This window comes from Alosa alosa, chromosome 16 (assembly GCF_017589495.1).
Source record: "Alosa alosa isolate M-15738 ecotype Scorff River chromosome 16, AALO_Geno_1.1, whole genome shotgun sequence".
Lineage (NCBI taxonomy): Eukaryota > Metazoa > Chordata > Actinopteri > Clupeiformes > Clupeidae > Alosa > Alosa alosa.
In genome coordinates, this window is record NC_063204.1 from 2,352,673 (window position 1) to 2,365,435 (window position 12,763).

At 42.2% G+C, this 12,763-nt stretch overlaps 1 protein-coding gene across 1 annotated transcript; it reads left to right on the forward strand.

Moving 5' to 3' along the window:
• The first annotated feature begins 303 nt into the window (after positions 1-303).
• Positions 304-10,125, forward strand: pdk3a (pyruvate dehydrogenase kinase, isozyme 3a). The gene is made up of 10 exons (XM_048266885.1): positions 304-666; positions 2,164-2,305; positions 2,664-2,735; positions 3,169-3,353; positions 3,653-3,820; positions 3,982-4,058; positions 5,179-5,280; positions 6,195-6,308; positions 6,497-6,610; positions 7,431-10,125. The coding sequence occupies exons 1-10, from the start codon at positions 564-566 to the stop codon at positions 7,572-7,574; spliced, it is 1,221 nt and encodes a 406-aa protein (XP_048122842.1). The 5' UTR covers positions 304-563; the 3' UTR covers positions 7,575-10,125.
• Positions 10,126-12,763: the final 2,638 nt, after the last annotated feature.

The window sequence follows — 12,763 nt, forward strand, 5'->3', positions numbered from 1 at the left end:
TGACATTAGCCATGTTCTCTACCTATTTTCTATCGCTCTTTCCTTTTTTAAGAACATGTGATTAGTCACATGAAGAGTGTCTTGAACTTACTCTTTACAACAAGACTGTTTTGTGAGAATACAATTCACTGTAATCCTAGAACCTTGTGAATCCATCTAAAGCGCAAGTCAGAAGAGGACATTTATTTTGACAGACAATCCTTTTGACCAATAGAAAAGCCTGCCTACTCCAGTTCCGCAATGAAAGAGGAAGAATCTGAACCAACCAATTGCTTTCAAAAGAATGACTTGGTTATCAAGGGTGGTTGTGTCGAGACCATATACTTGTGTACGTGCTGTTCTGTGCAACAATGTTGCATTAGGGCGATTCTGGAAACAAGTTAACGTTTTTTCATTTAACTAAACAGTCGTGTCTGGATTCCAACACATGCAAGTTACTTGATGAAAAGAAAAATGCTCACCGATACTTGCAATCCGTAAATTACTGTCAGAATTTTTTTTTTCTGCCAGTAAACCAACCTATCATCGTTCTGCCATTCTTTGGCACTTTTCAGCATCTTACAATGAGGTTAACCACGTTTCTTTTGAAAAACACAACGCCAAAGATTGAATATTATTCCAAGTTTTCACCGTCTCCTCTTTCCATCAAACAGTTTTTGGAATTTGGTGAGTAAAAACGGATGCCTTCCAGGCTGAATGCTGTGGCTCTGCCGTTGTTGTTATTGGGACAGGATGGCTGGCTGGCTCTCTAGGTTGTGAATGACAAGTAGACATATAGTCGTTTTTGTTCATATGTGAACTATTGCAACAACCAAAAACAAAACTCAGTATACTTTCCCTCCAAAACCTGTTAATCATTTATCTAAGCCTTGAGCCGGTGAGGACCTTCTTTTGTCATCAGACAGCACACTATGGGATCAGGAAGCATATGACTGGGCCCAAGTGTTTGTGTGTGTGTGTGTGTGTGTGTGTGTGTGTGTGTGTGTGAGAGAGAAAGATAGATAGATAGATAGATAGATAGATACTTTATTGATCCCTAGGGGAAATTCAAGGTCACAGTAGCATACAGACATATACACACACACACATTCACTAACAGCAGAAAAAGTAATTAAAAGTATATCATATAAAAAACACAACTAAGCAATAAGGACTGTAGAAGATAAAGAATATACTAAAATACAAATTATACTAAATAAAACTTAATCTAAATCAATTCTAAAAAACAGTGTCCACATAGTGGGTGATTAATCAATCAGGTGCGCTTGCAATGACTGAAGCAGGGACTGAGCCTGTGGTCCTCTGTGCATAAGGTAAGGTAAGGTGCTCTTTGTGAATGACTGTCATGGTGATGGTGCAAATAAGTAAGTCAAACAGTGCAACTGTTAAGTCAGTTCACAAACCATGGTATGTCACTCACTTGTGAAGGAGAGTCATTGTTTTTTGGGTAATCATTGACTGACTGATAAGGCACTTGAAGAGACTGCGGAAAGATTGACACTAGAAACCGTACAAAACCCACAGTGACCGAATCATTCAGTTGATAGAGGACAAACAATTTGCTGCAATCCTCTGAAATAGCTTATCTGTTTTAGATGGTCCATGTTAGTGCAACATGCCTTCCTGTAGTGCTTGAAGTTTGCTTGCCAGACTAGCATGTTTCCAGTGGCGTGACTAATGGATGATTGATTTAATCATCTTTCCTTTTGTGCCTTTTTGCACAATTAGATAAGTAAACCTAAATAGAAAGAGAAGATGACCGGTAAGGCAGGGTGTGGAGCAGATGAATGAATTTGTTGGTCTTGGTCACGCTCCAAGTTAATCCAACACGGGACTAATCCCCTTATTCACACCTAGGCTTTCACACGGACGTGCCGGTGGTCACACACATGGCTGTGGCACATGGATGTTGCGCTGACTGATCAATGAGCAGGCCCACATTCGCCCTGTCTATCCAGCCAGCCCCATCCCCTTCCACCATTGTACACATACACATTGTACACATCGTACTTGTGTAGGCTTGCGCCAATATGTCAGTGTTAGTGAGTCAGTGTGTGAGTAAGAACCTGTTGGGTGTGATTCTCTTCTGCCAAACGTCTTCATTTACCCGCTCTTGTCTTATGTATGTTTATATTTGTTTGTTTGTTTGTTTGTTTGTCTCAGGGAGGGATAATGCTTGTGAGAAAACCTCGTACATGTTCCTGCGGAAGGAGCTGCCGGTCCGACTGGCCAACACCATGAGAGAGGTCAACCTGCTGCCGGACAAGCTGGTCAGCCAGCCCTCGGTCAAACTGGTACAGAAATGGTGAGTATGCCCAGCTAGCCATAGTTATGCTATGCGGTACCCTTCCTTTCACTGCTATCTAAACTAAGTGAACGCAACTAGAAACCGTGAATGCTTCTGAACACTGGGAAAGCGCTCCGTTAGGCATTTTTGTTTTGTTTGTCTTCATGTTTGTCTGTAAGCACTTTGTGCTCAATGCTTGAAAAGTGAGATATAAATAAATATTATTATTATTATTATATTATTATTTGAACCACTGACTCAGCCCCAGTGGAGGTAGAGACACAGACCAGCTTTTGTTTCCGAGCGAGCTTCTGTTCCGATGTGTGTGTGTGTGTGTAAATGTCATATAGACTGTTGTGGTGCGTCATCCCTGCAGGTACATGCAAAGCTTCCTGGAGCTGTTGGATTATGAAAACAGGAAGCCCGAGGACCCTCTCGCCCTGCATGAGTAAGTGAGCTGGACTAGTTTAGTCAAGTCAAACCAAACGCTGACTTTTCAGGGTGAAGCACTTCTTTTGCCAGGGATGCATGCATCGTGTGGGTGCACACCCAAAATATGTACAAACAGGCCCAGCTCCAGCTCCTGGTAACTAAAATCTGTGCTGTTAGTTGCCAACATGCCCGCACTTAAGAAAATAACCAATGACAGGGCACAGAGCAACTTTCCATAACAGGAGGCTCATTGCTGTTGTATATTTAAACTTTTTTGATGTGAATTTCCAGAGAAGGATTTCTAGTTATGGGAATGAAATGAAGGCGATTTCTTGGGAAATGTTAACGGATCACCACTTATTGGAAAATTGCTCACAGATTGAAATGAGTTTTTTTTGTCTGTCCGTCTGCTTTGAGATGTTATCTCAAATTGTTCTGTTTACTTTTAGTTTTTTGGAGATCCTCATCGAGATCCGGAACAGGCACAACGACGTGGTTCCCACCATGGCCCAGGGAGTGATCGAGTACAAGGACAAGTTCGGCTTCGATCCGTTTGTCAGCAGCAACATTCAGTATTTCCTGGATCGTTTCTACACCAACCGGATCTCCTTCCGGATGCTCATCAACCAGCATAGTAAGTTAATGGAAATAAAACGCTGCCATGTATACAGTAAAAATAGTCCCCAAAAAGAAGACAGTATTATGGCAACTTGGCAAATAGATAAGCTGGAAAATGGACCATTACTCGTTATAAAATAAATGAACCTCTGCTGTTGTTGAAAATGTATCACTACAGTCAGGCAGGCTGTAGCAGTGTGTCTAAAGCAAGTGTCACTAGAACAAACTCTACAGTCAGGCAGGCTATAGCAATGTGTCTAAAGCAAGTGTTTTACAGTCACTAGAACAAACCTGTCGTGTGTCCCGTTTCCACAGCCCTCCTGTTCGGGAACGACACGAACCCCGCTCACCCCAAACACATCGGCAGCATCGACCCAACCTGCAATGTGGCGGATGTAGTCAAAGATGCCTATGAAACTGCCAAGATGCTGTGTGAACAATACTATCTTACATCCCCTGAACTTAAAATAGAAGAGTTTAATGGTAAGTTCTTGTAGTCTTCACATTCTTGCCAACTTTAGCTTTCAGGAATTCCTTGGACAGCAACCCACGGGACTGCATGTGTATTTAATTAGTGGTTCAGGTCAGTCTTTGTGTTGGCTGAGTTGTAATTACAAAGCCTGTGCCATGTTCCCTCTCTGCAGCCAAGGCCCCTGGGACGCCCATCCAGGCGGTGTATGTGCCCTCCCATCTCTTCCACATGCTCTTCGAACTCTTCAAGGTGGGTGTGTCACGCAGGCACAGCGGGCAGATACCAGGCCTGCAGTCGATTAAAACAATCCAGGCCAGTTTCCCGCAAATGTATGAAGTCAGACCGTTTAGCCTATAGCTAGAGTGTAGCTAAATGGGAACTATAGGCATACTAACTGATCCAGTCCACCTCCAGTGAATTATGCTAAGCTAACTGGTCTAACCCACTACCAGTGAATTATGCTAAGCTAGGCTAATGGTGTCACACTGGGTTATTGCACGCACAGAGAAGAGAAGGGTACATTCCGTGAGTACACTGTGAAGAAAAAAAGAAAAAAGCCTCTGTACCCATGTTCTGAAACGGGAAACAAACAAATTAGAGGCAGCCTGTCCCCCAAACAAAAACAAAACACTGTGGAGTTTCTCTGTGATTACTGAAGGGAGGGGTGAGCTGCTTCTCTGGTGTGTTTTGTTTGGTCCTTGATTAAAATATAATGTACATTGTTTTGGACAAAATTGTCTGCTAAATATAAACATAAACAAACGTGACCTCATCTTCAATCGCTGACTGCACCTTTAACGATATTTCCACGGGAGAGGGGTGTTACCAGCAGGTCAACACTAGCCTGACGAGCCAGACCCACATTAAAATGTAGGGTCTGGGGACTCACCGTTGGCGGTGCTCAGTCCGAGGGGCGAGATAATCAGTTGTTTTTCAAATTTCCTCTGCACGCAATAGGACAGCGCTACAACTCATGAGTCCCATGCGTTTTCCCATCAGCAGAGCTAGTTGGCTAGTTCAAACTTTTGCCAACTTAAAAAAAGCTTAGCTTGTGTCACACTGTTCGCCAACAGCAACATCCATCTTCTTTGTTTTCAAGTAGCAGGGAATTCAAGCCGAACTGTTGCAACTCTGCCATCAATCATTATGTTAAGCCCGCCTAACGTCTCTATACATGATGTGATTGGCCCTATCGAAGTTTAATTTTTCCAGCTCGCAAGCCAACGGAGAGTTGCTAGACTAGCCCTTGCTGCCGCTAGGGTGCGTCTAGATTTCTAGGCTAGTTCAACACAGGTTCCTGTAAGAAATAAACATTATAAACTAAAGTGACCATCAACTGTTTCTTTTGTGACCTGACCCTTATTTTCAGAACTCCATGAGGGCCACAGTGGAGACGCATGAGCACTGTAAGGAGGGACTCCCCCCTGTGAAGACTAAAGTTACTCTGGGAAAGGAGGATCTCTCCATCAAGGTGACCACACTGATGGACTGAAGTGAAGTGAAGTGAAGGAAAGAATACAGTAATAGATAGATAGTTTATTGATCCCCAAGGGGAAATTCAAGGTTTCAGTAGCATACAGACATCACACACAACATGCACTTTGAGAGTGTGTCATGGTGATGGTGCAAATGTGTAAGTCCAACAGTGCAAGAATAAAGTCTAGAGACCAGCATACAATAAATATGGACATATCAGAAAATAATGTAGACAAGTAATATAAAAACGATATCAGTGCAAGAATAGGTTGAAGTAATAGGGTTGCAGCCATTGGTCAAGTATTGAATAAAAAGTATTAAGCATTATTATTAATAGCATAATGTTTATGCAAAGACTTTGATGCACAGCATGTGTGTAGAAGTGCTATATGTATGGCCACCTGCGCTTTTTGTTGAGTGGTTTTATGGAGTTGTTATCAGTACCATGCAGCAGACATGCAGGGATTTTAGGAGTCGTCATCATGGGGTATCACCATATCGTTACACCTCACTCGAAGTCCCAGAGGATTTCTGAAAGGAGCCCATTAGGAAAGCCTCCGGCAATATTAAAACATGGATGGTCTGACTTTTTTCACCATTGCTATAAAAACAGCTGGTTTGTCACACCTGCTGAAGGTGTAGCAGAGAAAAATAGATTTACCTGAAGTTATTTATTCATTAGCTGTCTGGAATGTAGTGATGATTCTTATGTTTCTTAGAGTGTCAGCTCTATCGTCAGACATGCAAGTTAAAAATGAGACTTTAATGTTATATGGTATTTTCAAGTCAAGGTCATTCAGTTAGAAGATAACCACCCAGTAACCCATCAGCCTTGTACTTTACAGTAGCCTGCGCTGGACTAACACCTAGGCTACATTTGGTCTTTAAATGTCCGCCTGAACTTTTCAGATCAGTGATCGAGGAGGAGGAGTCCCGCTGAGGAAGATCGACCGCCTCTTCAACTACATGTACTCCACGGCACCCACCCCCAGCTTGGAGCCCGGCGCCCGAGTGGTCCCTCTGGTAACAGAACACTCCGCTAGCGCTAACTAGGGCCTATCTAATGCTAACAAAAGCCCTGGCTAATACGAAGCTCTTATCTGACACACACAGACTTCAATAAAAGCATTCCTAAAGCTGTTGCAGTAGCTGGTGGGAAGTTTGTGTTATTGACACTGTTTTTTTTATCTATTTATGTTTTCTGCTGGTAGGCTGGCTTTGGCTATGGCTTACCGATATCCAGACTGTATGCACGCTACTTTCAAGGGGACCTGAAGCTGTACTCCATGGAGGGAGTGGGAACCGATGCTGTCATTTACCTTAAGGTATGAATATCTTAGGTTTGAATCTCTCATTAATTAATAGTTTTAATAGGAAGGTGAAAAACATATAGATCTCAGAAGTGATAGTGGACAGATTAGACCAGAATTAGATGCATTAGATGCACCAAGGCATATGCAGACAGAGAGTATAAACACAAATACAGTCTCAAAAGACATGAAGAACAAATGTTTGGGAAATGTAATGTAGTGGAACAACATGCTGTATTTAAGGCATTCGTTGTGACAGATTTAGGGGGCACTTTAGTCCCTCACAAAATCACAGGAATGTCTGAATCCCAAACTCATCCCTGAGGTCTCAGCCCTGAACCCTCCGAGACTTAACTGATATCTGTTGGTGAGTGATCAAGTTTGCAAGTGTAAAGGGTTCAAAATGCTAATGAAACGCACCTGTGACCCTATCCTTAAACTGATAACACCAACAACGTGCTGCACACAAGTTTCTGTTTCTGTTTTATGGCAGCTGTTTACTGATGTTTTATGGCAGCTGTTTACTGATATTCCATGGCAGCTGTTTACTGATGTTTTATGGCAGCTGTTTACTGATGTTCCATGGCAGTTGTTTACTGATGTTTTGCAAGCTTCCAGCCTCCCTTTGGGTAATCCTGTGATTCAGCCAGTGTATACTTTACTTTGTTAAAGATACCATTGACTTACATGGTTTAAGGTGCATGTGAGGACTACAGGCATCATGTGATTAGGTTGGGCATATAATGTAACAAAACTGAGCCAATCAGAATTGCAGCTGGTAATTTATTCAAGTTCTTCTTCCTAACACACTCTCTTGATTGGTTCCTCACTGCAGGCCCTGTCCAGCGAGTCGTTTGAGCGCCTGCCCGTCTTCAACAAGTCCGCCTGGCGTCACTACCAAATGGGCCCAGGGGCGGACGATTGGAGCAACCCCAGCAGAGAACCACGAGATGCCTCCAAGTTCAAGGCCAAAAGATAACTCTCCTTCCCTGCCCACCCCTTTCCCAACTCCATGCAAACACTCCACACTCTTCCTCCCCCTGCTCTCACTTCCTGTTAGCTTAGTTTCAGCTGCTATAGCAATTCGTCAACCAACCAACCTGCACTCCAGCAGTCCTTCCTGGTGTGTCTGAGAGTAGTAGTGATCCCCAGATCTCTCGCCCACTGCAGTTGCTTTCCTGATGATGTAGACGGTACATCGGCTTCCTCATACCTGATTGTCCAGCATGAGACAATGGTTACGCCGCCCCCTAGTGGTCTTCTCCCAGTACAGCAAAAGGGAAAGCCGCCATTGTGTGCCAGGGATGAGAGGGCATGGGGTCTCTGTTCGTGGTGCCGCATAATGGGGCTCCTGTTTGACTCTCCACCCCCCAACCCCCACCCCCCTGAGAAAGTAGGTTGGTGTTTCAGCTGAGAGCAACAAAAGGACGTTTCAGTGGAAGCTGAAATGTCCAGTCACCCGTTACCTTGACGACCAGTCCTAGGCCCAGTGATTGCTCACAGCTAGCTAGCTCACAGTTGAGGGACCCCAGATGAATACAAGAGAGAAAAGAACACATACCTTAAAGTGTACTTAGGTACCATGGGAACAAACATTCTGAAAGAAACAACGTAACATTAATATATATATAGAAATGATTTTTTTTGTATTTTAAAAGAGGTCTGGTTAGTTAGAGCATGTGTGTTTATTCTGATGTGATTAAATTAAGAATTTAAAGGACATCAAATGTCTAAACTTTAAAAGTAGTTACAGAGGATTGCACTAAATCATGTAACAGGTCAATTTAAAAAACGAGGGAGCAGATTTTTGCAGTGCAGGGAAGAAAACGATTTCTTTGAATGCAGAAAATTAGACCGGTATGCACCTGTCATGAGCAATACTGACCCCCGTGCACCCTGTGTTGAAGGCAGGGACGCAACAAGAGTGAAAACTAAGGACCTACGGAACAATGCAAGTCATGCTTTCAACTCTCCACTCACCACCCCTCCCATGGGGCAGTTCTCCAGCTTTCTGCTCTTTTCAGTCATTACAGGGTTTTTTGGAGTTGGAGCAATGAACAGAATTCTTGGGAATATCCTTTTCACTTCATTATTTTTAAATACTAAAGGTTGTTTTGGGGCTTTTTTTTTTGTCCTTTTTATGTGTAACTGGATCAATTCATGTTTTTCTTTTGTTGTTGTGTACATTTTTCTTCAATGTCCAACACACAATGTTTTTTTCTGTCAGACTTCTTATTTATGGAAGGGGAGATTAGTTTATTGAAATGATTTTAAATTTTTGTTATTGTCATATTTGTGTTTCATATGCCGGCCAGTGGTTACTTAGAGATTTAGAATGTGGGCTGGTGAAAAAGTGAGGTTTTCTACCCACAGTGCATCACTGCCCAGGGGTCGTGTCTAACACTAGCAATCAAAGATTCTAGAGCGCTCTGTTCTAGAATCTTTGCTAGCAACCCTTTGAAACGGATCTGGGCAGAAGTCCATTTCGTTGTCATTCCAGTTATTCCGAGTGTAACCAGTTATTCCGATAATATCTGAGTGTTCTGTGTATCTCAGCAGGAGGTGCCTTCTTCCTTCAAAGCGTGATTCTGGACCAGCTCTGGCACTGGTTCTGACTTTGCACCACACTGGGCCCAGTTCTGGCCCAGAATCAGCGGTCTCCTAGGTGACCCTCCCGTGTGTGTGCAGCCTCCTTAGCCGAAGGCTTCAAAGGAACATACGTTTTTTGGAACGTTAGCTTATTAGCCGTCTACCCCAGAGTTATACATGCCCTCCTCTTCTCTGTGCGTGCAATGGAATGGGTTAAACCAGTTAAAGCTAAAAGGAAGCTACAGGCTTAGGCTAACTGGTCTAACCCACTACCAGTGAATTATGCTAAGCTAACTGGTCTAGTCCACTACCAGTGAATTATGCTAAGCTAGGCTAACAGTGTCAGCCTGGGTTCTTGCAGAGACAGAGAAGAGAAGGCCAGAGACGGAGTTCCCACCTGTATGTTCCAAGCTCATGTTGTCAAGAGAACTATATTATTAGGTGAGGATTAGTATATCTGAAAATATGTGAATAGGATAATATATACAAGATTTCTTTATTTGTAAATTGTCATCTCTGACTGGTAGAGATGCCAATCAAGCACTTTGTTTGCCATGGATCCCGTTGCGTGTAAGAAATTTTTTTGTATCACACACACACACACACACACACACACACTGAGAAGGTACAGTATGAAAGAGTGTGTTCCCACTTCCTCATTGTTATTGTAGGCTTGGCTGCAGGCATGGCCGACATTACAACTATACTTTGGTATAGTTGGTGGGTGTGTGTGTGTGTGTGCTGTAGACCTTTTCATACGTGTACCTCTATATAGCCTTGCAGTCTAAGCATGGCATAATGTCTGCCCATCATCACAAATACAGACACACACAGACAGTTCAAAACCTTTGTGGTATTAAATGGTTGAATGGCAAAACCATTGTACTCTATTAGCTGTCATTAAATCAAACCTCTATTAAAGAATTCCACTATTGAAACCATTCTGTGTGTGTGGTTCTTATTTGAAACGTGTGTGTGTGTCTCATTTGACAAACTAATGGCCACTTGTGGCCACTCTGACCACTCAGGCAGACAGCACCCTCCATATTTATTGGCTCCTCTGTTAAAAATGACTGAAAACAGATATAATATATATATATATATAAATAAATATTTTAGCGTTTTGTCTTTGTATCACAATGAAAATGATGAGGAAAAATCCAACCTTGAAGGGAAGCAAATTTATTCTGAGAAGAAGACAATCCTTATGAAGAATTAAATAGTTTTAAAGGGACACCATGCAAGCTTGATGCTTTTTCTCTACGAAACCCCCTCGCTCGGTCTGAAGCTTTTTTCCTTTTCTTTGCATCTTCCGTCAAGGGTTTTCGCTGCTTCTTCGCTGGCTCTGCCATTATACACACGTTTGCAACAATCGCTAGAGTTTCGTTAGCCTGCCTCTGTGCTGTATGCAGGATGTAAACTGATCCTGCTTCGGTCGGCGGGTAGGATACACCGAACTTGCAAGTGGGATATTCTTCTTACAGGCAGTAGGGGCGGGCGAGAGAGTCTTCACTCGCCCTGTAATGAGTCATTTTACTATATACCAACTTACGAAGATGATTAATTAACACGAAAACGTTGCCTGGTGTCCCTTTAACAACAAAAGTGCCAAAATTATTGGCACCCTTTGAAAATCTTATAAACAAAATGTAATATAAATCTTTTTTACCCTCTTTAACATAACTTTCAGTGTCCCGCCGGCGGGACGGTTACCCCTTTCCTCCACCTCCCCCCAACATTCTAAATCAATTGTATGCACCATATTGCTATGTAGCATAGTAATGTTATACACCATTTCAAAGCTTTGACTCTTGGGAATCCAAAAATGACAACTTTTTTCATGTACAATCTGTATAGTGCTTTACATTCTTAGATTAATCTTATTATGTCTCAATTAAATTTGATCCAAAATGCCCCCTCCCCCCTTCCGCTTTTGGTGCTACCCTGACTTCTGGCTGCAGTGTAGCTGCAGCACAATAAGTAGATGCAACATATTGGGTACTGAAATATTCACAAGAATCCATAGAAATTGAATCTTCATGTTGTGTTATCCAATATTAGTTGTACAGATGTATAGTCTATCTTATACACACTCATTGAACCAACAAGGTAAATGCAAAAATAGAGACATTTTTGTAATCATTCCATATTTAGTGTAGTCATTCCATATCAGAATTCCTGAAGTATAATCCAAAGACAAGCATGAAACCTCAAAGTGTTACCTTTCATTTGAGACCAGGATTATGCTTCTACACAAAGGGGTTCATGTGCAGTAAGCATTTGATTGTCAGTATGCATTTTGGATAACAAAAAGTCCTATGGGGAGTATCCATAGGCATTTTACAAAACGCATGGGCATACCTTGGCAAATAATAGTCTAAAGCACTCATATTTTCATTCTACTTTTGCACACAACTTCACAAGACCTGGTGCTAGGGCTCAGTTGTGTTTCTAAGGGATATCAAGAGACCTAGAGGGCTGAAATGTGGTCAGTTCAGAGATGCTTGTAATCCGGCAGAAAGAAAAAAAACTATATTCTAGCCTCTGTAACTCTTTGTGAGTACATCACACATTTATTTTGACTGTTTCCTACGAAAACTAGAGGTTCTCAGCTTTCTATAGAGGTCCAACATTTGATGGTAGGCCCCAGAAGAGGGGGGAACAATGCCCTTGTAAATAGGCACAGTGCAATTTCAGGCAAAAACTTGAAATTCTTTTTGAGAGTTATGCCGTTAGTCAGAGTGTTAATGATCTTTCAAGCAGTAGTCCATGATTTCCTGTTTCAGTAAGGTATGAAAATAGTCACACAGAGGTCGAATGCCCTGGTCATTCTTCAACATGACTACAGAATACTCCAAACAAGGGGAAGGTGGTGCATTGACCTTGATGAGTCAGGAAATGGGTATGAAAACAGATACTTGCCTGAAAATGCCCACATATATAGTTAAACAATAATTAAGAGCTGTTACGCCTGCAATGTTAATGCCTCGGTAATGTGTAACCCATTAATTTCAACTTGAGAGAGAAGTAAAGACAAAGGGGAAGCAAATGTGCGAAGTGAATGGAATGCTTTATGGTTCTAATCAAATGGAACTGTTTCAAATTTGCCTGGAAATTGACCCATGTTTGTCCCTACCCTAGGCACAGTCAGTAGGATGATCATAGAGGCAAAAACCCCCCTTCTTTCGGGAATCCCCTTAGGTCACTGTTACAGATTATTTAAAACCCATGCCAGGAAAAGCCTTTCTTGTCATTTAATTAATATAAATGGCTGGAGTTGCTGAATATTGGAGTTGCTATCCTGAAAAGAACCCGACGTGGTATATTATCGGTCTGTAAAGAATAGGAGTAAGTAGGAAGTAGCCTACTGTAGCATTAAGAATCACTGATCAATGTGACTGGTTGGGCTGGACCAATGATTTCAAAGTTAATGCATACTGTACGCCCATTATGATGCTGGTATATTGGAAACATTTCCTAATGGAGGTCTGGATGCCTCTGACACTAAAAGTGGGTCGCTCATGGTTGGATAATCCAGTAGGTCGATGATCCAAAGCGTATGTCCAGATCAATGTGAAA

Bases quoted from the DNA above. Each gene is read 5' to 3' on its own strand.
- pdk3a (XM_048266885.1), top strand. From the start codon at position 564: ATGAGGTTAACCACGTTTCTTTTGAAAAACACAACGCCAAAGATTGAA. The intron at 5,281-6,194 runs GTGACCACACTG...TGAACTTTTCAG, and splicing joins AGGAGGATCTCTCCATCAAG to ATCAGTGATCGAGGAGGAGG. The intron at 6,611-7,430 runs GTATGAATATCT...TCCTCACTGCAG, and splicing joins ATGCTGTCATTTACCTTAAG to GCCCTGTCCAGCGAGTCGTT.